At 42.7% G+C, this 27735-nt stretch overlaps 1 protein-coding gene and 1 long non-coding RNA gene across 9 annotated transcripts in view; one reads left to right on the forward strand and one right to left on the reverse strand.

Annotated features, from left to right (window-relative positions):
- Positions 1 to 1278, reverse strand: part of LOC133666090 (uncharacterized) — a 39066-nt gene extending 37788 nt beyond the window's left edge. The window contains exon 1 of the long non-coding RNA XR_009829705.1: positions 1082 to 1278. This is a non-coding gene — a long non-coding RNA (uncharacterized LOC133666090). The remainder of the gene's footprint in view (positions 1 to 1081) is intronic.
- The window catches only part of LOC107994408 (uncharacterized), a 169073-nt gene that overhangs the window by 80801 nt on the left and 60537 nt on the right, over positions 1 to 27735 (forward strand). For 7 of the 8 annotated variants that reach the window (XM_062074857.1, XM_062074859.1, XM_062074858.1 and 4 more), the window contains one exon: positions 24783 to 25334. The exons of the other annotated variant lie outside the window; for it this stretch is intronic. In XM_062074857.1, coding sequence (XP_061930841.1) covers positions 24783 to 25334 — 552 coding nt within the window. The remainder of the gene's footprint in view (positions 1 to 24782; positions 25335 to 27735) is intronic. 8 annotated transcript variants of the gene reach the window in all.

Below are 27735 nucleotides of genomic sequence, written 5' to 3' on the forward strand. Positions count from 1 at the left end.
AGCTCAGGTTCCAGGGGGTCGGAGGCGGAGGAGGGTGGAGGCGCGGTCGGCGGTGGCGGAGGAAGTGGCACGAGCATGTGCTGCGTCCTTCAGGGTGCCGAGAGAGTGTTCCCCTCGAATGGGGGGAAGCACGGGTCGGGGACGGGGAGCAGCAGCAGGGGTATGGGGACCTCGGTCGGCACCCAAGATCTGCCCCTCGAGTCGCTCTGGGCTGCCGGCCTCGACGAGGGTATGGGCTTCCCCCAAAGATGTTCCTACGCCAATCATCACACCACGCTCGCCAATACCGCCACGGGCCACACGACCACCAACCCCGAAGAGCTGTGGAAGGAGAGGAACCTCTCTTACAGGTAGACATTTCCCCTCCCGAGATTATCCCGTGAAAACGTACAATAATAATAATAATAATAATAGTAATAATGATAATGGTAATGATAGAGAATACAATAGTGAAAACGACGAAACTAAAAGCAGAGAGTCGAGTTTCTATTTCTATTTTTCGTTTCGTCGCCGAGTATCGCGGCCGAGTGTCACGAAACACGGAAATTCGAAATACCATATCCCCAGAACTCCAACAACCTCGACGGGAATCGACTCGTCCATCACCGACGAGATATGGACGTCCGCGAACGAGGCAAAGTTCTTCCGCACCTCGACCACGTCGACCGGTATCGGGTCGTCGCTCAACCTCCACGAGAACAATCGATCCTTGGAATCGCGCGACGCCGACTTCTACTCGACCGACATCGAGGACTCGAAGGACACCTATCGAAGATTCTTTCCCAACACCCCGACCACGTCCGGTCTGGGCTCCTCCTCGGACAGGCAGTCGGTGGAAACTCGGCGAGGGTCCAAGGATCTGCCCGATCACCTGTGGGCAGCGGCCATGGAGGACGGTTTCTCGAGATTCAACGCGATGAAATCCCTGCAGACGATCACCCGACAACCGCGGCCTAATCACGACTGGGTCAAGACCGAGAGGATCTCGAGGTTCACCAAGCATCGGACCATCGGTCAATCGCCTCAGAGGGAGGAGGAGATATGGACGTCCAAGTTGAACGAGAGCAACGTGTCCACTTACGCGACTCAGAGGATGAACGGGCCGCACAAGTGCCACCATCAGACGAGGCGAAGCTTCTCCACGTCGATCGTTGCCGATCTTGCCGTGACGCCGGACGGATCGCAGCAGAGCCTCGGCAGCGGCGAGTTTCTGGTGAGTTTTCTCTCTCTCGATGTTGTCTCTCGGTGTTGTGCGTACTGCGCGGTAGACGAACTACGACTGTCCCGTTTTGTGTTTATAATTTCCAAGCCCGAACGGAATCGTGTGTCGTGTTTATTTTCGTACGAAGCGATACGGCGACATTCACGTTTCTATTTACGTTTCTATTTACGTTCGCATTTGTCGCGTTCTGCGCGTTATTATACGCGTTAGAGGAGGAAGAATCGTCGATCGATGATCATCGTCGATGGATAGCTCGAGAACGAGGTTAGACTGGTCGTTGGAAAGCGGAAAATTCGGGTAATTTTTGCGTCGCGCGTTGTTAAAAATATTCCGTTTTTTTACAGCGAAGAAATCGAAGATTCTCGTTACACCTCGTCCGAGCAACGAACGGGCTCGTTTAATCGCGTGATCCGCTCGTCTAATCAATTGCAGACTGCGCGAAACGGAGCTGGAATAAGATCTACTTACCATAATGGGCGACAATCGTCTCCAATGCCCACGCGTCCGCCATTCGCGATCCAGAATCGTGATTCGGTTGCTGTGTTCGGAGAGAAAAAGAAATATCTCTGGTTAAAACCAACCTTTTCTCTCTTTTTTATTATTTACGTCTCCCCCAAAATTATTTCGACAAACTCGATACTCACCGTCGCAACGTTTATTACATGTAGTAACCGTTTAACGCCGAGAAAGCCGATAATTTGCTGCTCATTGGAACGTCCTCGATTCGGGTTGAAATGTGGACCAGCTGTCACCTCGAGTCAGAGGCGAGAATGACCCCGAAACCAACGAGCTTCGACGGCTGCGGTTGAAAAATCAATGCTGCCAACCTGTTGCCTCGAATTATCGCCTCGCATGAATTTTAACCGAAGGTGCACTTTCTCTCTATTTTTTTTTTTTCCCCTTCCTTGCACTTCGCCTTCCCATTCTAATTACACTTGCCATCACGGTTATTCCAAGAGTATATAATCGTTTAAATTAGAGAAGTAGATACTCGTCTCTTTCGAACAGAAAATTTTTTCCCTCCCCTTCCATCGTCCGTTTATACGTTTATACGTTTGTTTTGGAGAGTACTTGCGAGAGGAACGTATCTAATTATCCGTTCTTTTTTTTTTCAACCTCTCCATTGAGACCAATTACTCTAATTGCTGTATCCTTGTTAAATGGAAATATATAAGAATCGTGAAAAGTCACGAGAGAATCAAGTTGACTCTCCATCTTTTTGCCCAATTACGATGCACAAGGACGATCAATTAATCGGGGCCGCGGTAATCCGTGCCGGATGCGTCAACAGCTCGCCATTTTGCGGTTTGACCACCATCGAACGCCACGATATTAGTCGCGATTATTAATTAACGGCGTGGAAAATAGGGGCAAAGGATTATCGAGACTCTCGATTCTTCTGTGCGATATACGAGCGCTATTATTCATTTTCGAATAAAGGAAATATCACATGGAGCGAAGTGAGCGCAAGTGTTCGACACGAGTTCGATATATTTTTCTGTTTCGAGGATCTTCTTCTCGATTTTTGACACTTTTCTTTTTCTATTACGTTGGCCTACGAAGGTTTCAAAGGTTCGTTCAAGGTTCGAAGTTAATCTATAATATAAACCCTATTCATTTTCGAATAAAGTGTCACGTGGAACGAAGTGAGCGCAAGTGTTCGATATATTTTTCTGTTTCGAGGATCTTCTTCTCGATTTTTGACACTTTTCTTTTTCTATTACGTTGGCCTACGAAGGTTTCAAAGGTTCGTTCAAGGTTCGAAGTTAATCTATAATATAATCCCTATTCATTTTCGAATAAAGTGTCACGTGGAGCGAAGTGAGCGCAAGTGTTCGATATATTTTTCTGTTTCGAGGATCTTCTTCTCGATTTTTGACACTTTTCTTTTTCTATTACGTTGGCCTACGAAGGTTTCAAAGGTTCGTTCAAGGTTCGAAGTTAATCTATAATATAAACCCTATTCATTTTCGAATAAAGTGTCACGTGGAACGAAGTGAGCGCAAGTGTTCGACACGAGTTCGATATATTTTTCTGTTTCGAGGACCTCCTCGATCTTTGACGAAGGTTCGTTCAAGGTTCGAAGTTAATCTCGGTTTATAATATAAATCCGTTTCGTTTCGAGAGGCAATCTTTCGCGAACGAAAAGCGAAATCGAGTCGATTCGTCGAGGAGAGTCGTCGCCGCCTTTGCTCTACTTTCCACGTCAAGTTTAAAATTTCGTATCTCCCCGCTCGGAGAGATATTCCTGGCTCGTGCATCCCCCTCGAAATAAATAAAAAAACAATGTCCCCTTCGTCGATGTTATTTTAATAACGCGCAATAAAGCAACGTTCTTCTGCGAACATCAAGAATAATGTTAAATAGAATGTTGAAGTACGCTAATGGTATGCGCGATTCGAAAGATACGTAATTAACACTTTGAATGAGAGACACGCGCTACTCTTTTGAAGGTCGCGGCTCGAGAATCATTTCCGCAAACTCGTCTAGCTTCTCTCTTTAATTTTCCAAGCGTCGGAGCGACCGGCAGTGAATTTTAACGAATCTTCAATCTTTCTCCGCTCTTGTTTTGTATAAATTTCACAAATAATTTCGTATAATTTTTCATTATCCGTTCCCCCCTTCTTGAGAAATATTTATTCAAATATTCGCAAGGTTTTTCCAAGGCAGTCGATTTCTCCTTTCCACGAACAATCACGCAAAAATCAAAAGTCAATATTCGGTGATAAAATATTCAGACTTTTAAAACACATAATATATCGAATTAGAATCGAATTAATCTGCTAAAAAATGAATGAAAAATCACCTTTTAAATCCGAAACAACAAAATTTCCAAAATTCACGTTATTATTCCCTTTTTTCGAAACCAATTAATCCTGTCGATCGTGTAAAAGAAATTCTTCCGTGAAAAGTTTCTCCCTCCGAACAAGTCATTTAAACAAAATTTACAAAAGACCGGTCTAAACAGCTACTTTATATATACAGTTTGCGTTATTGTTCCCTCCCTGTTGTTAACGTTTCGCATATTTCCCCTCCTTGTTGAGAGTAGCGCGGGTAGAGAGCATTGTTCTTTTGCGCGATGCTTGTGCAAAGCAAACGACGCAGTTAAAAGTGTATTACCATGGTCGCCAACCATCAAGTTTCGCTCCAAACCCTCCAGGGCTTGCTTGCTTTCTTTCCAACAACTGAGGAGAGGGGGTTGCTTTCCATTCGTTTGCAACGAAACAAGCGGAGAGACAAATGTGCTCGGTCTTCCCCCGTTAACGTATAACCTCCTCTCCCTCCAGCGAAACTTGCTCAATTGGGGGAGGAAGGGGTGGGTCGAGGAGGAGACGATCAGTCCTGTTCCTCGTACGAGAAAGTACGAGGAGTTCGCGAGATCGTGTGGCGCATTCGGGATTTAATTAGCCCGGTGAACGATGCGCTGGTACGACAGGTGGAAAGCACTCCTCCCTTGGACGTGATGGACTGACTGGTTGGAAGGAACGCGTTTGATTAAAATCCATTTATCATTCGAATACCAGTTTCGCTCGAAATACCCGACTAATTATCGCGCAGCGTTCCGCCACGTTTTTTTCGACTCTCCCACTTTCGCGCTTCTAAAACTGTACCGGATCGCGGAATAATTATGAACGTTCCCTTTACTCGGTTCAGTTCGGAGGGATACTTTAACGAAACGATTCTTCGTTTTTCTTCCCCTCTTTAATTAGTTGGTAATTGCGTTTTTCTGCGTTTAGTCGTTCGTTTATTTTTCTCGTTATTCTTTACGAAAGTGAAAGATTCGATTAAAATATTATATTTTGATTATCGAGGCTTGTTTCAATATTGGCCAAATTTTACCATTATTGTTTCGTTCATATTCATTTTTTATTCAATCCCAATTCGATTGTGCGTTATTTCTATCGTGATCATCGTTCGTTATTATGAATAATGCAAAATGCGTAATTCGTGCGAAGGATATATTTTCCATTATTGTGAATGCAGATCCCCATGCAAGAGGAGCGAAAGGAGAATTCACGTTTCGTTAGAGATTCATCGGAAACGGTGACAGGAAGTGTAAACGAAAGAGCAGCCTCGAATCCCGACGGTTGATTACTTGACGAGAGCCACTTCGAATCGATAATCGAGCCGCAATCTCCATCGGCTAAAATGATGATATTCTTGCGGGAAATCCTCTCGAATCGGCCTCGCGGATTCTCCACGACGAGCGCACCGAATTATCTATCGAGTTCGATTTCGACAAATTTTTTCCCCCGTTTTGGATTTCTTCATCGATCGAGAAGGTGTAACATACTTCTCTCTCTTTTTCCTCCTCTTCTTATCTTTTTATTTCGTGCATCCATCATGTATCGAAGAGAAAAAAAATCTATATGAATTCTCTTCGTTATTTGTAAAAAGCGTTTAAGATCAGAAATACGAATGTTTGTAGATTTGTATTTATAGGGGAATTTTAAAATTCGTTCCGTTCATAAAAATTTCGATTCGAAATCGATGACTTTGTTCGGTCTATCGAAGACGACCAATCCTTCCAGAACAAGATCCCTTTCAGAAGACAAGTTGCAGACAAGAACAGAGAGTAGATGTCTCGAAAGTTGGAAAGGGAAAAGAGAGAAAGAGAGCAGAATGGAATTTTCACGCGTTACGACATTTCCACGACATTATTTTGAGAAGAGATCGGAGAGAGATTCGATGCTGTTGAACGTTTCGTCATCGAGTAGACGTTTCCTTTAACTCGTCACGAGAGACGCTTCAAAATTAGACGCGCGAGGATCGAGTTTTTATCCACTCGTTTCTCATAGGATTTTCGCGGATAGACGATTTCCTCCTCTGGATAGAGGAGCGGAAATACGATCCACCACTGGAATTTCAATTGTCGCGCCGGTTGTTTGCCGGTAAACGACTCGTGTTTTCACCGTGTATAACTCGATTTCGCCGGGGCACATCGATTCACCGCGGTTTCCCGCAACTCCTTTCCCTTCCCTTACGTTTCAGAATTTTCTCCTATTTTGCCAGGCCCCTCCCTTCCTCTCCCTTTCCTTTCACGGATTTCAAAGGAAACGCGTTCTCTTTCGTTGACAGATTTATTCTCTGTCATGTTCGAATCGACCCGCGTTATTTTGAATACTTGCGTCTCTCTTAAAAGGGATATCGTTTGCGTCCTCTAAAGAACGTATCTCGAGCGATTAATCGATTCGAGAAATTCTATTTTTAACGATTTTCCATTTTCCATCTTTCTAGAGAGGCAATATGATACATCAATGAGTCACGGATGACAATAGACAAATGTTGAAAATTACAAAATGTATCTTTTTAAATGGAATCTTGGATCAAACGGAAATTGGAAATACAGAAGAAATGGTGGTTAAAATTTAAAATTTAAAAATTTAAAATAAAAAAATTGATCCCTTGATTCGCTTATTCTTTCGTCGCTTTCTTTCATAAATGCATTTCGTGTCTTTTTATAATCTTGGATAATGATTCAAGATTCAAGATTTTCGAAAGATCGATCACTCATCTTTCTATCTAGAAGATAGTGAATTATCGGAGATCTGATTATTAATTTTCCCCGTTCTCTTGCTCTCTTTCTCGCACAAAAGAAGTAGGAGGGAGGGAAGCGTTCAACGGACACATAAATTGCAGCCTTCTTCGATTAATTGCCGTTTTCAGAACCACCTGTTGTTTGAACAGGTAATCTCTCCGTACCGTAGGCGACAGAGGGGCGCAACGATTGCACCGATAATGATCATAGATAGCATCCCCCCTCCCCCTCCTGTATCGATCGTTTCATCACTCGATACACGGAAACAAAGGTGTTTTCCATACGACGAAAACAACGTTCGATTCCTGGTGGCGTCCATCAATGATCCTTCGCTTCGTTATAATTATACACCTTTATAACGCGGTCAAAGCGGTTTCTCCCCTCCTTCTGGAAAAATCTCCTTTTTTTTTTAAAGCGCTCGCGTTTCAATCGTCCCCCTTGTTGTCGCGCTCGAAAGGAAGAAAGAAGCTTATCAATTTTAATTCCAATTTCAAGCGCAAGCGATCGATCGAATTTACAATTAAACCCGCGCGCTGTTTAATCGCGGTGAATCAGATTTCCCCTCCTGCCTCTTCCTCCCCATTTTTACAAACGAGCAACGCTCAATCGTCTCGTCGATATTTATCGAATACATATATATATGTAGACACGGAGGGAAAAAAAGAATTTCGACACGCAAATCTTGATTCAAAAAAGACAAATATTCAAATATAATACGCCAAATATTGGGGGAGCGAAAAAAAGTATCGAAAAGTATTCGTCCGACATCGATTGATAAATTTCTCCGACTGGAGAGAAAGAGAGAGAGAGAGAGAGAGAGAGAGAGGAAGATAGAATTACCGAATTATCGATCGAAATATCGGAGGAGCACGAACGCAGAAAGATGCCCGGCAATTGGAGCGGATGGAAAATCGGACAGGTGACAGAAATCGGATGAAAGTGGTGATTGGCAGCGGCCGATAAGTACGAATGGCCGACGCGATATATATATATATATATATGTACACCAACCCGGGCCGTTATATCAATTACGTAGCCTGCAGCATCAAAATTGATCTACGCTTAATTGGAAACGCGCGCGCGCATGCTACACGCGAGAAACCGTGTAGCGTTTCGACCGATTTCCAGCCTCCGCCTCGATATTATCGTGGACAATTTCGTAACGAGCATCTCGCAAACGAGCGAGCGCCGTGAACGACGCGCATCGAGGCGGACAATCGGCCGATGAACGCGAACGAAACCTGTTCCAACAATAAACTATCGTCCCCGACGATTCTACGATTATTCTCTGCGATACGATCGTTATTAAGTTATCAAATCCTTTTGATTCGAGGATTAGAAGAGGGAAGGAGGAAGGGGGAGTAATATAGAGGAAAGTGAGTTTCTGTTCTAACCCTTTAAAATTTGAATTTCATTCGAGAAGGATTGGATTGGATTTTATTTTTGGGCTTGGACAATTTTGGACAATCGTTTTCACGAATTTTTGAAGAATATTTTTTTAAACGAGTTTGCAATGTTTCCGTTTAACAAGTTGGATTAACAGGAAGGAAGAAGGATGACGGTTGAACGATCGTTCGGGAAAATTGCGTTCATCGAACCCCGGCGATGGCCCAGCGGCCAAGATAATTTCCCAGCGGCGGAAACGAAGCCGTCGATAATTTTCTCCCGCTTCGAAGCCTTCCTCACGGTTCATTTGCATAAATACGAGGTCAAAGGATGTCGATTAGAGAGCCGGCCTATCGATGTCGTTTAACGAAATTCAAAGCCGCCTCCCTCTCTTTCCTTCCCTGAACATTGCACTCGCCACTGCAACCAGGTTTCTCTCTCCCTCTTCCCAACTGATTCAATGAACGAAATTGAAAAATGAAGATTCTTCTCGAAAATTTCGAAACACGAACCTCTTTGCTACAATCTCGAAACATTACGTACGCGGAACACAGAGGAGAAAACGCCGGAAGTGGAATCTCCGAGGCACGCGTCACGTCGAATAAAGACGCACACTTGTTCCGCGTCGCGAATTCTTGGTGACGCGCATCTCGCCCAGAATAAAGTCTGTTCCGCCGCACTGAAAGAGAAGTTTTGCGGATTTTCGAGGCTCTATCGTGCCCCAACAACAACCGGAGATACTTTCACGGAAATTGGAGGCGGCTGGAAAGATTCAAACCTGAAGCTGACGAAGGAAACGAGCAAGTTGTCCGGCGGGAAATTTTTACCAAGCATTTCACGTCCAAGAGTGAACCATCTTGTCCGTGTCGAGAATAGAATCTTCTCGTTTCACTCGTTGAATTGAGAACGACAATTACAGCCTTACCTTTATTCCGCTATCCATTTTCGCGAAGAATTTCGAGAAAGAGAGAGAATACGTTACGTACTTACGACGCTTAAATACTCGACATTGAATTTAAATTTTACGAAGTGAAATTAATCTTTCCTTGAATTTTACGAACGATTGCGAATTAAACGAAATCGATTCGAATATATATTCGTAAATACTTTTTAAAGAAAAAAATAATCTATCGAGGTTTATTCATTTAGTTGCATCTCATTTATTAACGAACGTGTACGTGCGTATCGAAAATGTTTAATTTCTGGTGTCGATGCGAGAAAGAAGAAGACACGTCGAACTTTCTCGCGGGATTCGCGGAAGTATTTATCGCGGGGCAGACGAGGAGTGGCAAGGGGGAGGAAGGAAGAGGCGCGGCCGTGCGCGAGAATAACTACGCTATTCCCGCATTTGCATATCACCTTTATTTCCGGGAGCATTGTGAATCACGTGGCCCGCTGTAAAATGTCGCTTTTAATAGAACTAGACGGTGCTCCCGCCGTCTCGCGTATTCTTGTTTAATAGTTCACGGAAGCGAGCCTGGATATCATGTTCCACCGGTCTTTAAAAATTGCGCTAAGATAACGCAGTTTCAACATTGTAATCTCACTTAATACACTTAACTCGGGTTTTTAATTCTCCTCGTCTTAAATTTTCAAAATTTATCTCGCTTCTTTTCTACGCTTCCGGAAATCAAAAAAAAAAAAAATAAACGAAATCTTGTTTCAACTCTATTGGAACCAGGCTTTAGAAATGGAAACGAGAAATTGTTAGACTTGGCTCAATTTCCGTTTCATTTTGGAATCTTTGGAATCATTGGAGTCGATCTTTCGACAATTGACTTTCGACGAGTGACAATGATTCTCGATAATTCTGTACAGAGTCGAAAAGAGCGGGATCTAAGTAAAAGTGGCGAAACGGGGCGACGAATTTCGAAAATAGAAACGTCTTCGCATTCGGTGTCCATTGCCAAGTCGTGGCAAAAAGACCACTCCGAGTACACGCGGTGGCTCGTTATTACTGTTTGCTCCCTCTCTCTTTCTCTCTCCCTGAAAAAAGAGAACAAGCGGAGGAAAATGGAACGAAAGAGAAAGGGAACGCTTACCACCTCCGTCAATAACGGAACTTCCGGCGAGAGACGTGTAAACGTCGCGAAGACGCGTCAAGATAAATTTACGGAACATCGTTTGGGATGAGGATTGAATGAAACGCGAGTTTGTTCGATTTTGCAGATTTTATGGAATTTTTTTTCAAGAGCACGATTGATCTACGATTAAATACCGTAATATATCGATAAAAAATGAAACGTTAATCTACCGTGATATAGTGATTCGTTGCAAGAATTCTCGATTTCCGTAAATCCGTAAAATATGAATTGAACTGCGATCCGCGTGTGTCCATCATTCTTTATAAAAATTCACGATTTTTATGCGATTGATATCGACATCTCGTTCCTCGTCATCCTTTTAAACGCGAGACAGTCGTGATTATTCCTCGTTCCACGTCCATTTCACCTCTCAATTATTCTCGCATCTCGATTTATAAGACACAAGAATCGAAGAAATTGAACGACATTAACCCGGGCAAATTAACTCTCGTATCATATAAGCATCTGAATAACCGAGGAATCTTCTCTTTTTATTCTTTCCAATATCGTATTAAAAAAAAACGCTTTCAAAAAGCAAGCAGCGAATCTCGATAAAAATCTTCAATCTATATATATATATATATATATATATCAATTTTATTTTTCAAAAACATCTCTCCACATCACTTCACATCGTTTCCAATAACAAACTCCTTTCAAAATAAGAACGTTATCAATCAACCACTCGAACTGACTCTCGATCGACGTAAAATCTAAACACGCAGAGAGAGAGAGAGAAAGAGAGAGAGAGAGCACCGCGTGTACCATAAATCTCGGCAAATCCTGCCGACCGAAAATTCCAAACCCTCGTTAACTCGTCCCCTCGTATCGAAGGGGCCGAATACTCTCGATATTTCACCGACGGTTGGACGTCGTTCAAACATTTTGCGCACGGTCGGCGGACGGTCGACGCGTACAAATCGTCCTCCTGTATTTCGAGGTGCGTGTGCACCACCGCCGCTTTTCCTCCTCTCGCGTGGCAGAGGTTGGCCTAGGTCGGCGAGAGACCGCGTCTAAAGTGGGCAGTAGGCCGCTCGATTCGCCCACGTCTTCACCCGGGCCGCTGAACTTCGAGAGTCGAAGAGGTTTCGCGCTGCACTCGAGAGAGAGAAAGAGATTCTTCGCCTCTTACGACTGATGATAACGCGTTCGATATTGGGAATATCATCTCGGTGGAACTTCGTCGCGAGGGATTGTTTGCTTGTGAAACACGAGAATTCGGTTTGTTTCGAGGGGACGGAGCGGAATTTTCGCAAGTGCGCTCGCTCGTGGTCGGGAATAATTCGTGTTCGGGAAGAAGAGATGCTGGTTTTTCTTTTTTACGAGAGGATGCTCTCGTTTGAAAGCATTTTGCTTCTCTTTTTCTTTCCTTTCTTTCCGATATTATTCGGATATTCGACACAAGCGTTGAACGCAAGAAGATAGATGATAGTTGAGAGAGTGTAAGTTCTCTGAGAACGATTTTTCAAGAATCTCTTTCGAATATTTAGTTAACTCGGTGAAGTATTAAGCTATTAAATAAGGAGATTTAATTTTAACTACTTTAAGCAAGTCTCAAAGAATGTGACTGAGTAATTTGACTCCTCCTTTCTTATAATAAAATAGTACGATTAAATAGTTCCAGTTATTTATTCTTGCATCACTTTTGATTTCAATAACGGTGATCTAATTCAAGAAAAAAATCTTTCGATTGAAAAGAAAATCTCCTTCGATTAAAAGATACGAAATTTTAATTGAATTATCGCCATCTTCGAGCTGAGAAGAGACGAAAATCTTAATCACGAGGGGATAAATCGATTCGAAAGTGAAGAGAGAGAAGAAATCAAAGTCTTGACCAGGATTTCGCGAGAGAGGACACACGTTCTCCCAAAGGAATTTTTTCTCCCGTGGAAAAACTGGAATTCCTTGGAAGGAGGGGCGGACGGGCGTCAAATGGCAAAACTCGGTATGATTCATCGATGTGTCATCGTCTCGCATTCGGTACACGTGCGCGGCGAAAACTTGTCCCTCCGGTGCTCGTGTGCCGCGGCACACGCCAGTGCTCGCCAACCGTTGGCATGCGACGCGAGTGCTTTTACTCGTAAATAGATTGTGATCGGGCAGCGTGCTGCGAGTCGCCGGCAAAGAGAGAGAGGCGTTGGACAACGTTCCGAGGCGGAGGCTGCTTCGGGCTCGTCGAAATCGCGTACCTTGTTTCGACGACGCTTCCAATTCCTCGATACCCGTACCAAGTTTTCTGCGATCCGAACGCGTTTCCAAGGCCGGTTTGCTCTTTCACCGTGGATCAATCCCGTGGATATATCTTCTAAGTGCATTCAGTGTTTCGCGGTGAAAGAAGGAGTGGATTGTTCGCTCGAGGCGAATGGTCGACTTTCGTTCCGTGTTGTGCTGTGTCGTTTGTGCGCGCTCCTCTTCCGATTATTCTTCCGGTGTGCGTGAAAGAAGAGAATCGACGTTCGAGCAATACGCCTCGTGTGTGCGATTCGAGTTTTCTCTCTCTTTTTTTCAAACATCCTGGTAAAATTTGGTGAAATTTCGGTAGAATAATGCTCGATTCGTATATTAAATTTCTTTTTCAATAACTTGGCCGTTGAAAGTATTCCGCGGAGAGATATCGTCGTAATCTGTATCGCGCGGTTCAGGAATCCCTGGTATTTGAAAGTGAAACGCCAGGTTGGAAAAGCCAGTCTCCATCGATGATCGTGTTACGCGTTCCGTGGCTTCCTTTCTGTGAAACTCGAAATCGCGTCTCGTCCTCCTTCCCTTCGTCCATTTTCCATTTTGGAACATTTTCTCTCTCGGCCCCCAAACAAGTTCGGCGATTCGAAAGTTAGCCGGCTCTCGTCACCTTCCATTTTCCTCGTGCTCTCATAGGCGGAATAATTACGCGGCCCGCTCGGGTCTCGGTGCAAGCGTGCTTCCTGAAAATATATTCCTCTGTCCGTCCTACACGCGAACACGAACACGCCTACGCCTCTCTCGAGGGCGGACAGATCCTCCTCTCCCGAGGTTTACGTATCTCTCTCGAATGGAGAAGCTTATTTCCTACGACGGAACAAACAAAAATTCCGACCTTCGTGTGGATTATCCTTCGGAACGTCGTCGCACGAGTAAACAACTTTCGTTTTGTTTTCCCCCCGACTCCTCGGCTCGGGGAAAAGTTTTCGAATCTTGCTCCGACTTTTCGATAACTCGGAACTGTTTAATTTGCCAAGCGGGGCATCGCGATTTCGGATTGTTTACCACGCGAAATTAAAGTTGGATTGATTTTTCCTTGTCCCCGTATAAATGTTTCCGAAAAACAGTGGAATTCTAGTTCGCCGTATCATCTAGTTTATTCACTCGGGCGTGAACAGGAAGCCGGCCAGAGAGCCGAACGAAATTCGTGGAATAGAAAGTATCGATGTTTAATTTTCATTTCTTTCGCCGTCCACTCGTGAAATTTACCACTTCCCATACGGACGGATTTAACCGGGGAGGATGGTTTCTCTCGTCGTGGGATAAGACACGCGAGCCTGGATCGAGAGCCTATCCGGTTTACGGCGCGACGTTATTTATCAAACTCGGTATTCTAAATTGATCGTATTCGCGATAAACTTTCTAAATAAATGTGCGTTGCGGATATTCCTTTTAACGCTGTTCGTCGGCCGAATTAAAGATAAAAATAGTAGCAATTTCGAACACGAGGATGGCGGATTCCAACAACGCCGCAACTCCCCGCGCTCTGCATTATGCGCCATGCAGGGTGCAATTGGCGAGAGAATGGAGGGACGGTTGCACGACCGGCGCGCAATTTTCTCTGTCCAAAGTTTCTCGTTAGCCGGCCGTTCCTTGTTAATTATTCACCGACGATTTTGCGCTGTTTTCTTGCCGGTCCCCTCTAATAACGCCGCGAATACCGCGCGTTATTATCTTCTATCAAACATGAGAAAGAGGGGACGACGCTGGTGACGTACATTTTATCAGCATTAGCGGTGGTGCACCGGTTTCGGACCGGTGAAATATTTTCCGGTCGCATTTTAACCACCCACCCGCTCTCCGAGGGGTGATAAATTCTCGTTCGTTTCGCACGCTCCGCTCTGACTAACAGGTCCCATGAAATTTGAGGATAAAGACTCAGAGGAGCAATGGAGGAGCAAATAGCAGGCCCATATAGATGTACAGTCGCCTAAACACCGGCGTGGCGATAATTCTATTTTTAATAGCCGTTGTTTAATTATGAACGGCATAGGATAGGATTTTAACAGACTAGGATATAACAATGCGTTTAAAATCTCAATTTTCCGTTCCATTTAATTTCGCTTGACCTTAACTTTGCCCTCAGCACGGTTGGCAAAATGTCTTACCTCGAGTCCCCTTCATTTCCATTAATTTCTCTTGGTCGCTCTTAGCCATTTACCTCCCGACAAAGCAAATGCCGAACACCGCTCACTTAAAATCCTCGAGTTCTCTAATTTTGTTAGTTTCGCTACCTTTAAGTTGCTCTCCTCCCTCGGCTTTTTTTCTTTTTCGGTATCACAACGTTGAACAGCCGCTCAAAATCTTAAAAATCTCGAGCCCTCGCTGGTTTCGCTGCCTTTAGGTCCTCCTTTCAGAGAGAATGAATGGAGTAGCGGAAGATTTGAAGTCTCTCGAGCCTTTCCTCTCCCCAGTTTCTTCACTTAGCCATTAGCTTTGTCTTCTCGTCCGTCTTGCCCCCCGGGCCTTCATCATTATTTTTCCTATCCCTAGCTTTGACATAGCCAACTGCCCCGCAATAGCGGCTCTAGCCTCGGCCAGTCTCCAAGTCTGCCCTTAAGTCTGCCCTCAGCATTGCTTGCACATCCATTATCATCCTCAGCTTTGACAACTGCTGACCTAATGTCTCGAGCCACGTTAATGTCTCAACTTTACTTACTCCTCCACGTTTCGCAATTGTTCAACTCGCTGCCCTCCTCCTCTGCCCTCCTCCAGTTTTCAATTTCGCTTCTAATTTCGTGATCCTTGTGCTAATTCCTGGTAACCCAACCAAAGGAACTCCGATCAAACCGATCGAGTTACATCGATCGATGAAAACGTTGCGCGTTTCTTCTCCGCGAGAAGAGAATTTTATTTAAAAAAAAACGTTTGTTTGTTCATTAATCACGAAGAAAGCACGATGGAAAATGCGTTCGAAAACGGTATTCCGTTGTTGAAAATTTTCACCGTGCGGGACGGTAAATCCTTCGAGAGGAACGGCGCACCGTTTCCACCGCACGAGGGATTATTAAGCCCAGGATGGACGCACGATCCCTCTGCTGATAACACGTTTTACGCGGCTTCCGTACGTGAAACAGGCTTTGGGAAGGGAGGGAGGTTGATTGGGACGTTTTGCCCGGCAAATTTTCAAACCGTTCGCCCATACCACTCTGCTTTACCTTCGTGCTTATCCAGTTTGAATTGTAAATTTCGAAGTTTCCAACGAGAAAGAAGTCTTGGAGGAGAAGATAGAAAAAAAGGGGGAGAAGAGAGAGCGCGCCTTTCTTTACCCTTCGAGTTTTGAATCTTGATTTTGTTGATTAAACAAATTTACGAAGAGGAGGGTGAGATTCACGTTGGCCGAGAATTTCTATTCTAATGAATCGTGGTTTTATCCGAGAAGTCAAACTTCTCTCGTTACCTAGGGCACCAACCTTAGTGAGATAAATTTCGCCTCGAAGAGGGGGGGAAAAGAAAGAGAGAGAGATCCTGGGCCCTATATAAAAAATCGATCTCGCGTGGCGATCGCACGGTGAAATCGAGCCGCATAAAATGTAAGTAAAATTTTTACCGGTGAGAAGACCGCTGAACGACGTCGTAAATAAAATCGTGGATCGAATGGTTCCCGCGTCCGACGATGCTATTACGTGACTCCTCGTTTTGTCCGATCCCCGCATCGTCGCCCCATCAATCCGCGTTTCGACGAGAATTTCGCTCCCGATTTTTCGTATCCCGACGTAAGATAAATATTTTTTCTAATCATAGTAAAATCGACATTTTCGTGGAGAAATATCCCGTCAACGTTCAAATTCAAAGTGTGGAAGATGTAATCATCATTGAGATGGAAGAGGAAAGTCGTATAAAAACAAGCTTCGAATCAATCTGTTTCTTTTTTCATGGAAGACGAAGATCCTTTCCGCGATATTTGTCAATGAGAGAACGAAAATAAAAAAATCTGAGAGTAGATCGTAATTCTACAATAGAAATTCTTTATTAGAATTAATAAGCTCCTTCGAGTAAATAATATTTAAGTTAATTAAACGTAGACTTACGAAAGAAAGAGTGAGAATAAGGTTCACAAAGTGAAAATATATTTCGAATCGAAAGGAATCGTGATTGGAAAAAAAATCAATAGTTTCTCTGCGCAATTGAAAAAGTGTCACGTGGATTTATCGATGTCGAATTATCGATTCCGAATCGCGATTCTGACAAGATCGGTGAACGTTTGGAATCGTTTTGCGCGGCGTGGCCAAACATGTTTCAAGGGTTACGTCAGCGAATGCCTGGTGTCAAGTTTTCTCGAGTCGCGCGCGCGACCTATTTTCACACGGCGGAAAAATCCTCATCGAGCGTAGTGAATCGAAAGATCTGGCGACCGTTGGACAGAGAGTTTATAGAAGTCGTGAAAGAGGAGAAATCGGGTTGCAATCGTCGTTTCTCGGTAACGTTCTCGAACGACTTCCAGTAAAAATCTGTCTGCGATGATCGCGGTGAGAAGAGAAGATATATAAGAGCGAAACGTAATTGCCGGATCATTTTATCGCGAAACAAATGTCAACAATTTGGAATCGAATTATCGTTCGTAAATCGAAGATGGACCGATATTTTTTAACCTATGAGTCGCTGTTGTTATTTCTGTTTACGATTATTTATTTGAAAAATTGTTCAACGAAAATTTTCGATGGTTATTTAAAGTATTTAACGTGGAAATACAAATAGAGGTGATTTGTGGTTTATCGTGGTGAAAAAATATGAAAAATTTATTGTAATTATAGATATTGGTGCAAGAAAATGTCATGTTTTGTGTAAATAACATTAATTCTTTTTAAAAAAATATATATAAAGCAGAAATTATTTGAATATAAATTTTTTTTGTAACATATCTTTATAAATATCGATTATTAATTATAGTTTTTCCACCGAAAATTACGGATATATTTTATGTTAGTTTTTTTTTATTGATTGATTTTATTTAATATTTCGTTGGATCTTACGACTCGTCCATAAATATAAAATAATATATTTATTTCACTGTATTAAAGATACAATTATATATATATATTATTAGGCGAGAGAAATCGCGATTTATTTATGATTATTGAGAAAAGAGATCGTGCTTCAGAAATGATTAGAAAACGGAACTGTAGGGAAAAATTAAAAATTAAAAACAAATAGAAACTCTTCTTATCTACGAACTGGATGGAAAAAATTCAAATGTTAAATTTCGTTTTAAATCTTAAATGATCGCCTATAATGTTTTACAACGTTCCGCTCGTTTATCGCGAAACAAAAGAAAGAAAATTTATATTAAAATTCATCTCTTCATTTCTCCGTCTTAATTTCTAAACGAGCAACATTCTCGAGCAAAATCACGGTCGCTTTCTTTCGAAATCACGAGCCACGGATCCAAGCTCGCGTGACGCTCGGATCTCTCGAAATCGGTAATCGGCTTTTTCACAACCAATTAACGCCGGCTCTCTTGGAAAATCGTTATCCGCCGTTTTTAAACAAACGCGCCTCAACGCGTCTCGGATAATCTTTCGCAAGTTTTTCCCAAGTTTCTCCGGATCTCGCATCTTCCCTCATTTATTTTCGAGAATCTCGCGCCAACGGACGCTGTAAACACGGACTTGAACACCTTCAAGCTTAAATAAAACTCCGCTATGAAGGTGTTTCCGCGCTGAACTTTCGCCATAATCGCGAGATGTCGGCCGATATTTGGATCTGGCTATCTCCTTCCGTTTCTTCTCTCGCGATGGAGCGACCGTTTTTACTCGTTGTAATAATTTGAACGGGGAGGAAATATCTCTCGTTGGAAGACGACAAATATGAAGCGAGATGAAATTGTTGTTATGACGCGTCTTTATGAGGCTTCGTTCGACATATTGGCTATTATTTAAAGAAAAACAAGTTCGATTATATTATAATTTACGCAATATGAAAAATACTATTAAAAAATAAATAAATAGAAGCGTAAGCGTAGTAAACAGATAAGCAAGTAATCGATGTTTTTAATACGCATGATTATTTAAAATTCCATGAGAGTCGATAATATCACCTAATAATAAAATTCGTAATCATTGTTTTCGTGATGCATGATTATTTGATACAAAATTTCACGAAAATTAATAATCAATACTGCGTGACAACGAAAATACTAAAATTTTAAATTAACCTGGTTAATTTTTCGCAAAATGCGGTAAAAGTTAACTTATCATAACCAAATTTATTTTTTTCAAATATGTAAAATATCCTCAAATATTAATTTATATCAATAAGAAAAATTTAAGCTTGATAATATCGAATTTCTTTTTTCTCTCTCTAACAAATCACGAAACTAATGACACGAGTGAAACGTCGATGGAAAAATCGGTTCGCTGTAAAATTACGAAAGATCGGTTTTGTTCCCGATAAATTGGTGAATTTCAAGAACTGTTGGATCGCAATCGTGGAGTAATGCATTCAAGTTCCGCGCGTGTCACTCCATCCGCGATTAATCGGAGGCCAAGGGTTCCTCGGTGATAATCGGTGGCAATTAATTGGCGCGAGCAAGTCGGCCGGCTTCGAACAGTTCGTCTCGAAGCCGGTTGAAACTTTTGCGATGGCTGAGTTTTCGCTAAAGATGTATTTACGACCTAAACTCGGCCGCGTAAATTTATCGCGATTCCGGGAACCAATTTATCGATCGGTTTCGTTGTGAATCTGGGGGGCCTCGAGGTTTGAAAAATTGCACGCTTTCCGAGAGATAATAAATTGTTTTTAATCACTTTACTTGTTTAATCGAAAAATTAAAGACGAAGGGTTATTAAAGAATTTGCAAAGAAAAAAAGGTGAAATTTTTTTTTCTTAATTGAAAGAAACGAAGAAAGAGTGATTAATAATTCCAAATAAATTAAAGAAACTTATTAAAAAGAAGAAAAAAGTGAAATTTTTTGAAAAGTCATTGAAGAAATTTATAAAGAAATTTGCGAGAGAAGTAAAATTTTTTCTTTTAATTGGAAAATGAGAGAAAGCGTTGGCAAAGAATTCGCAATTTTTTTGTTCCTTTTTTCTTATTTGCAAAAAGGAAGGAAGAAATAAGAAATTCACATAGGGAATTTGTGTAAAAGGTGAAAATAAATAAATTCTCAAGTAACAAGTGGAAAGGGACGATTTACAAGCTGTGATTTTAATTCAGACGTTATTTATTAGCGAATCTTGCGGAAGAAAAGAAAAGGACGTTGTTTCAACAATTTCTCGCGACAGAATTATAGCGTTTCTCTCTAATGTAAACCACGTTGGATATATTAGTCGACAGCATTCGCAAACCCTTGTTACAACCGGATTATCTCTTTCTTATCGAAATGCTAACAATTTCTCTCTTTCTCTCTTTCTCTCTCTTCGACAATTTTCTCTCTCTCTTCGTTTTATTTTTTCCCTAATAGAGTATTCAACGTTATTCCGCTCTGAGAAACGAATATCTCGACGAAAATGCATCGCGAACATTTTTTTGTTCGCTGCATTCTAAGAGAAATTTCACGCGGAGATGCAATTTAAAAGTAGAAATTTTATTTCATTCTATAGCAACATCAGTTACGTGCTGCACGAACGGAGTTGGAGTCGCACTGGCAAAATTTTATACGAGTCCCGGGGGCAACATTCGAAAATTGACGATCCTTTGTTGACGCTGGTTCTGCCACGCCACTCCTGGCAATTATCTAAATTTATTAACTCATCGTTCGTATTATACTCCATTTCACCTGAACGCCGGTTCTTCTATCGATCATGTCATTTTTGGTCGACTGAATCGTGGATCATTTTAATCTATTAATACCCGTTTCTCTATGGGTATAACAATGGCGTACCCTCGCTTTATTAACGAGGCTCTTAATAAAACCCTTTTGTATCGATCGTGATTTATAATTAAAGAAAAGAAAAAGAAAAAAGAAAATAATAAATGGAGCGGGAATAAGACAGATACATCTCGAAAGAGGTCGCGGATATTTATCGAGATCACGAGAGCAATTAGGGAAGTTTGACCGTGAGCTATGTGAGCAATAATTCATCGTTCCGTAATAAACTTTCTTTGCTTCTCTAATAAATTTAATTAACAAGTTCCAAAGAAGAACAGAACCCATTGTTTCGTGTTTAAAATCTTGAACGGAATAATACGAGAACCCAGCGATGATTCCATTTATATGTACACGTTTATTTTGCTCGTTTCCTACCAATTAAAATTAATAATCGGATAAAATCCAGGTGTAATTGGACGAATGGAGGTTTTCGCGACGCGATACACGATTTATCATCGGGAAATGTTTTTCCACTCTCCGGTAGCGTTCCAGTTTGAATCCCTTTATTCCGGGCGTGGAAGCTGCAGCTTCTCTGATAAACTTAGACTCGTCGTATTCTCGCAGAAACGCGGATAAGACGAGAGATTGCATTATACCTGACACGCTACGACGACGTCTCGACGGTTCCTCCCTTCGGGAGGGACAGCTGTCGACGTCCTTGTTCCTCGGTGACGCGCTCAATTTCGTTTTTCTCGGCTAGATATTGCGAAACGCTTCCTCTACACACACAGATAGCATCAGGCACAAAAAGTTTCTTTACACGATGACCAACTTTGTCTAATTTTGCGGAAATTTCTCGTCAATCTCGCCGTTACACGTCTTCCTCGATTTTTAATATTGAGCTTTTTGCACTGTGCTGTATAAGTAAGATAATTAATTTTAATTTTTTTAAAAAATTTATATTTTTCTTAATAAAATGATCTTTAATATCAGGGTGCTGTAGATTACTTGTAGATTACTTGCTCCGTTAATGGAAGGTTAACCATTATTTCGTAATGAAGAACATCGAAAATTGAAATACGATTTCCCTTATAACGCGATCAAAATGGTCACTTTGCGGTATAATCTATTAAATTCCTTTTAATTATTCTCTCTCTCTCTTTTTTTTTTTTTTTAACTAGAAAACGAAAGAGAACTAGCAAAGAAGTGTAATCCAATTATTAAAATGAATGATATAAAACTTATTAAAATTCGTTCCATACTTTTGCAAAATTAAAATTACCGACATACGTATTATGCACCTACAACTATATTAGACCATTATGAAAACAACTAATAAAATCATCTTTCCTCGGACAAAAACTTAACATTAATTTTCAAATTCGAAATTCGTGCGTTTTTTTAATAATAATTTACAAAAAAAATTTATTCGAAACGAATAAAACAATTTGTTTCGCTCGATTCGACAATTTCAATATCAAAAGTATCCGTTCTCGCAAAAATTAATTCCACTCCTTGGCTCCATAGAAAAATTATCGCGCGAACCACACGTGCCTTTTCTAATCCCTCCCCGATGCTCAATTCTTCCCCAAACACCAACTGGGGAACGCCCTCGTTATCGCGCCACTCCATTCACCCCCGTCACCACCAAACGAACCAATTCTTCAAATTACTTCCATCACTTACCACCCTCCCCTCCCCCTTCGACTAATGGAAACCGAGCATGCCAAGATCAACTCGAGAAAAGATCGAAAAGCTTGCTCCTGACCTCCTAATTCGACATTAATTGCGCGTTTCTTTTTTTTTTCTTCCTCCTCCTCGATTGTACAATCTGTAAACTGTATGGAGTTAAGAGAGGGGAAGGGTGGCCTCTCTTAATCGACGACGAATCCAATTACGGGAGCCCCGCTCGACTCCTCCTCGCCTCGCCGAAAAAAAGAAGGAACGAAGGGAAGCGAGGAAACAAGGGACGCCGTATCCGGGCGAAGAAATCGCCGTGGACCAACCGTATTCAATTAGCCGTGGGGAACAAGTTTCTCTTCGCGAGTAATTAGTATCGGGTTGGCCGAATAAAGTTAGGTTTCGCTCCTTCCCACTTTCGAGACGATATTTCCCCTCCGAGATCGTGCTAATAACGATAAAGTCCGTGTTACGACGTTCCTTTGCCGTCCACGATTATAGCCTCTCGAGGCAATAACGTTTGTTTCAGTCTCGTTTCGTTTTTTTTTCTTTTTTTTCTTTTTTGCCCCTCCTCCCCCTGATTATCGCGGATACATTTGCGGTGGATATAAATTTCATCGATTAAAATTTACTGTCTCTGTATTACGTTATTACGTTAGAGAAGACTTTCTCGCGTGGAAAAAGAAAGGATAAAATAGGAATGTTAAATGATAGACGGAAGATAGTCCCTTCGAAGAATTGTCCCCGGAGGCGTGGAACAATCGACGTTGGGTTACAATCGTCGTTTCGGGCGAAATCCGTTTATTGCTTCTTTTTTCTTTTTTATTTATTTCTTACCGAACCCCGCACAAAACGGGTTCATAAAATGTTTTAACAACCCGCAATTAGCCGCCGTTAAATCTGTGTAAAAGTGAGATCGCAGGGATCGGAGGATCGAGACACTTTACGTCCTCCTCTTCCTCCTCCTTCTCTCCCTCCCCTCCTCCCCCGTGTATCGCGAGCCCTGTATTCAGAATTCTCGACTCGTTCATCCAAACTTGATCGGGGAATTATCGATATGTATAGCCGAGTTTTCGAAGCGTCGAAAATTTCCGTAATTAAAATCGACCGTAGCTGAAAGCCGTACTATCGCGATATCGCGTTAAAGAAGCAACTCTATTTATCATCGGGGGAACAATAAATAAATATCGCAGTAACGAGGATCCGAACTACCGATGTAAGCGGGAAATATCGATAATTGATTCGAGGGCGAAGCTTACACATTTCGAATGAATTATTCCCGTAATTAGGACGGCCTGCTAATCATGGAATTAAATTATCAATAAATCACGAGCTCGTTATTGCTCTGTACGCGACAATAATCGGACCACTTTCGACAGCTGCATATATATATATAATATGTACGATAAATATCGTCTAAATTCCACTTCATTAAGAGAGAAAGAGAGAGAGAAAAAGTAAAACGTGTAATAAATTTAATCAATTAACGATTTTTTCTATTTTCGACTACGCGGGATTATTCTTTTTTTTTTTTTGCCGCGACGGATTCTAGCTTCTTAAATTTTTTTTCAAGCTTCGCGTGTCGTCTCGGCCGAGCGACCTCGTCCACCTTCCTCTTGGATATTTTTAAACGTTTCGGGAACGACGAGAACGGCGGTCCCAGACTCTCGAAACCGCTCTCTCAGTCAGTCGTTGGTCGATCGTCGTTCCGATTTTTCTGGTTTCTAAACGCGGCCGAGCCCAACGTCGTCGAACAAACGCGGGATCACCGATAGGAAATCGTGGGGATCGCGATTTCGAGGAGAGAAACAGCGGTGCTCGATCGGTTTGAGTTTCCAAGTGGTTGCCTCGAAGCATCGCGTCCCCGATTTCTTAAAATACCCGCGCGAACGCGGTCGACTTCATTTTTCATTCCGCCGGCGCAGAAGAGAGAGAGAGAGAGAGAGAGAGAGAAGGGTCGAAGGGTGAGAACGGGGTTTGAAAGGCGCCAGTTAGGCTTTCGAAATAGAAAACAGGTCTGTGTGTACACCTGGCCACGCGAGAACGAAGGAAGTTGAAAACTGCCCACGACGATGATCCACCATCTGGTGAAACTGTGCCAAGGAGCTTCTTTCGATCGCCCCAATTTCACCGCGCCGAGCCGCTCTTAATGCGCGACCAGCGTTACGGAACTTCTCGAGATTGAACGTATGATCGATCCTTCTTTCTATCCCCCGTTTCCGTCCCTTCGCTACTTTCGCTACTTCTCTCTGTGGACAGTTTTATACGGTTAAGGAGAAGGGAAGAAAAGTTGCTCGAACGCGAGTTTGAAAATGGTTCTTCGACCGAGTCGTGGCAAGCTTACGCTTAGGAGAGAGTTCTTCTGTAATGCTCGGGTTTGGCACGATCGTGTTTCCCCTCCTACTTCTTCTTTTTCTTCTTCTTCTTCTTCTTCTTCTTGAATTACAGTTGTTTCGAAAAGATTCACCACTGGTGCTCTCTTCCAGCGAATTTCGAAAGAGTAAAACAGATTTCGAAGCAGGGTGCCGTCGTTCCTTCTTCGTCACGGAATCCGATGGAAAACAATCTCGAAATTTTCGATACAAGAACAAAGCATATCTCGGATAATCAGTCTAATATTGTATACATTTTTATCACTTTTCTATCAAAAAGGAAAAAAAGTTCCCTAAGCTAAATCTATCTAAGGATCTACCGATGTCGTAGAACTTTCGCGCCATCTAAAACTTCTCTCACAACTCTCTCTCTCTTTCTCTCTCTCGAAAAACTCGTCTTACGGGGTTTCATCCTTTAAAAGCCCATACATACGAGACTTTGCTCACCCTGCTGATGCTCGTCACGTATCAAATCACTTTGTCCAATCATTCCCTCCCCCTCTCTTACAGAAAAATACGAACAACCGAACCTTTCGAGCAACCAAATTTCCACGATGCGATAATTTTATCCGTATACCAGAAATCCATATACATCGTGCGAGTACCGTCCAAGTTTCGTTCCTAAGTGATTATCGTGTCATTGGAAATATAATTCGAGGAGGAAAAGATATATATATATACATATATATATTCGGATTTTCCAAGTCGATCGGAAGATTGGAGAGAATCGCGTGTAATCTGCGTGGAAACGCGAGTGGCCGGCGCTCGAAGGTATTTCGAGCGCGGGCCAGTTACGAGGATGAGGATGTACAGTGGGGGAGGGAGCGAGAAGTTCCGGTTTTCCGGGGCGACGTGGCCGGGGGCCCGCCTTGCGAGATGCCGCAGCAGAAGTTGCAATGCGGCGATTGCAAGAATCGTCTGCCCGACTTGACCACCGACATGTGTCGCCTCTTGTCTTACAAAAGTCTGAACGGCCTGGTCAGAGAGAGGGACAGAAGGAGGAAGCAGGATGGAAAGGAAAGGAAGGGAGAAGAGGAGGGGAATGGAAAGTTGGACGACAAGGTAAGAGGATGATAAGGAGGGGGATGATAATCGAAACGAGATCTAAATTTTATTCGGGAAAATTCAAAGCGGAATCTGTTTGATACTCGATTCGATAGATAGTTGTTGATTTCTATGTAAAATCCATTCGATAAGATCTTAAATGAGGATCAGTATCGTATTACGGTAATTTTAAATTGAATCGTCAGGGTGTAGCGGAGCTATCGGTATTCGATAACACCCACGATCTCGCGAAGCAGTTTCAATAGGGATTAAATACCCTAGTAAGGTTTCGAGCTGCTCTATCTTCCTTAGGTTTCCTCCTTAGCCAGACTAACAGATTTCTGCTCTCCAACATCTTTTTACTTTTAATTCATTATTAGCGATACAGAAATCGCGGTAATGGAAATAATAGCGCGGAAAGAATCGCGGAAAAAGAAAAGAAAGGAGAGAAGTCGGGAGCAGAAACGCGAGAGAAGAAGAGGAGGAGGAGAAAGAGGAAGAAGAAAAAAAATATACGACGCGATCTCGTTAGTTACGATTGCCCGGCCGGGAGAATTAATGATTTCCACACGCAACTACGGATTAATTCGAGGGAAATTGTTACGCGTTTTAATTGCTGTCAGAAGTGTGTTTCCATCTGAACACGAGTTTTCGCGCGACTTGGCCAAATCGCTTCCACGTTAATTCGTTCCACGGGTTGAAACTCTTATCGAACAAAACTCGTAACCCTCTTCCCTATACCCGATAACTTTCCGGATAATTGGGAGGAGAGGGGGGAAACTTCGCAAAGTAATTCCCACTTTTTAAACCGCGATCTTCTTAAATTAAACCTACGAAACTACCGCCGATACCACCGCCGCCGTTTGGAAAGAAGTTCGGAAAACGAAGAAGCGATCGAGCTTCTTTCCAAAGCGAAACAATCAATTTCACTTGAGAGAGGAAGAAAGAGAGAAAGAGAAGGAGGAGAAAAAAAGCTCGCGTCCGTCTCTGCAACTCTCTGCCTCCGATCGGTATCGGCCGATTAAACAAACCGGAGAGGTAAAAGCGTGGCGTTGAAACGGCGACAAAGGCAGAGCGTAAATAGCGCGCTCGCTCGCGAGCTTATCGAGTGCCGCATGACAGAACGTTTTACTCCGATTGTGAGCCGCATAACTCGATGAAACTCGGTTTGTCGGGCTGGGGAGGGGGAGGGAGAGAGGGAGGGAGAGAGGAACGGTCGAAACGGTTCGATTCGTTTTTCTCCTCGTCCTCTTTCATCCGATCCCCGCGCTCCCCGTGACCCGGTCCGGGGAGATCCGTTTCGTCGCCGTTTCGCTCGAAATAGTGTTTCGCCCCGGCAATCGAGTTCCATCGGGCTCAACGGAGCTATTGGTATTGCTCGCTCGCTCCCTGGTAACGGCGTTTCGTTCCGTTCCGTTCCGTTTCGTTTCGTTACAACGAAAGCGAGATATCGCGTTTCCAACCTTGACGTATCAACGCGTGTCAGACGATGCTCTCCAACCCCGGATTAAATCGCCGCGCTCGGCCGCGAGTTGTGCAGGGGAAATAAGGAAGGGGATTTCGAGTCGCGTATTCTTCGATCGTTGAATATATTCGGTTATAACGTTGCGGAGGTTGATAGTGAGAGAGAGAGAGGGGGGTTTCTCAAAGTGTGGGGGATAAAGATAAAGATATCTCGTTTGATATTTTATTCCAATGTGGAATCGGAGAATTCTTCCAATTTTTTCCAATTTTTCGGACGATACGATTGCAGAGGATCAACAGAGAAATTGATTTCCTGAAATTTTCGCGTGGCTAATGTACGACTGCAATGATTTCGAACGTAACATTGAATTATATAATAACGTTATAATGCGTAAAGTTTCGTCACTGTTAAACGCTCCCATAGCGAGAGTTTAAATTTTATACTTCGCAGCCACGAGTTTCCGCCGTGTAACCGCGTTCGTGGAAACGCGTGGACAGGAAGCTAATTTACCATTCTCGATTCGAAAAGTCTCGATTCCAGAAGGCAGAGAGAAATAGGGAACGATTAGATCCCATGGAATCTTAGTAACTCTCGCGTTTGAAGATTTGAATTTTATAATATAATAGAATAATCGGTTTAGAGAAAGTAAGGCAAGCGTTGTGTGTCTATCCGTGCAATTTGAAGGAGTATATATACGCACCAGTTTGCAAGTTTGAGAAACGCGATGGTCTTGGTTCGCCGTTTAATGGAGGGGGAGGGATGTCTTCGAGTTTGGGGCAAAGCCCAAAACCGAGGTAGGTTGTTCCTTTACAAGCCTCTAAGGGATTTGGGAACGGTGTAAGATTCGAGCCAGTAATGAATTTCGAAGCCGCTAGCTGGGTGGAATTACGTAGCCTGTACGTAGCCCAACAACTCGTGTCGATACTTGATTCCGGGGAACAATTCTCGATTATC

Source organism: Apis cerana, linkage group LG5, assembly GCF_029169275.1.
Source record: "Apis cerana isolate GH-2021 linkage group LG5, AcerK_1.0, whole genome shotgun sequence".
Taxonomy (NCBI): Eukaryota; Metazoa; Arthropoda; class Insecta; order Hymenoptera; family Apidae; genus Apis; species Apis cerana.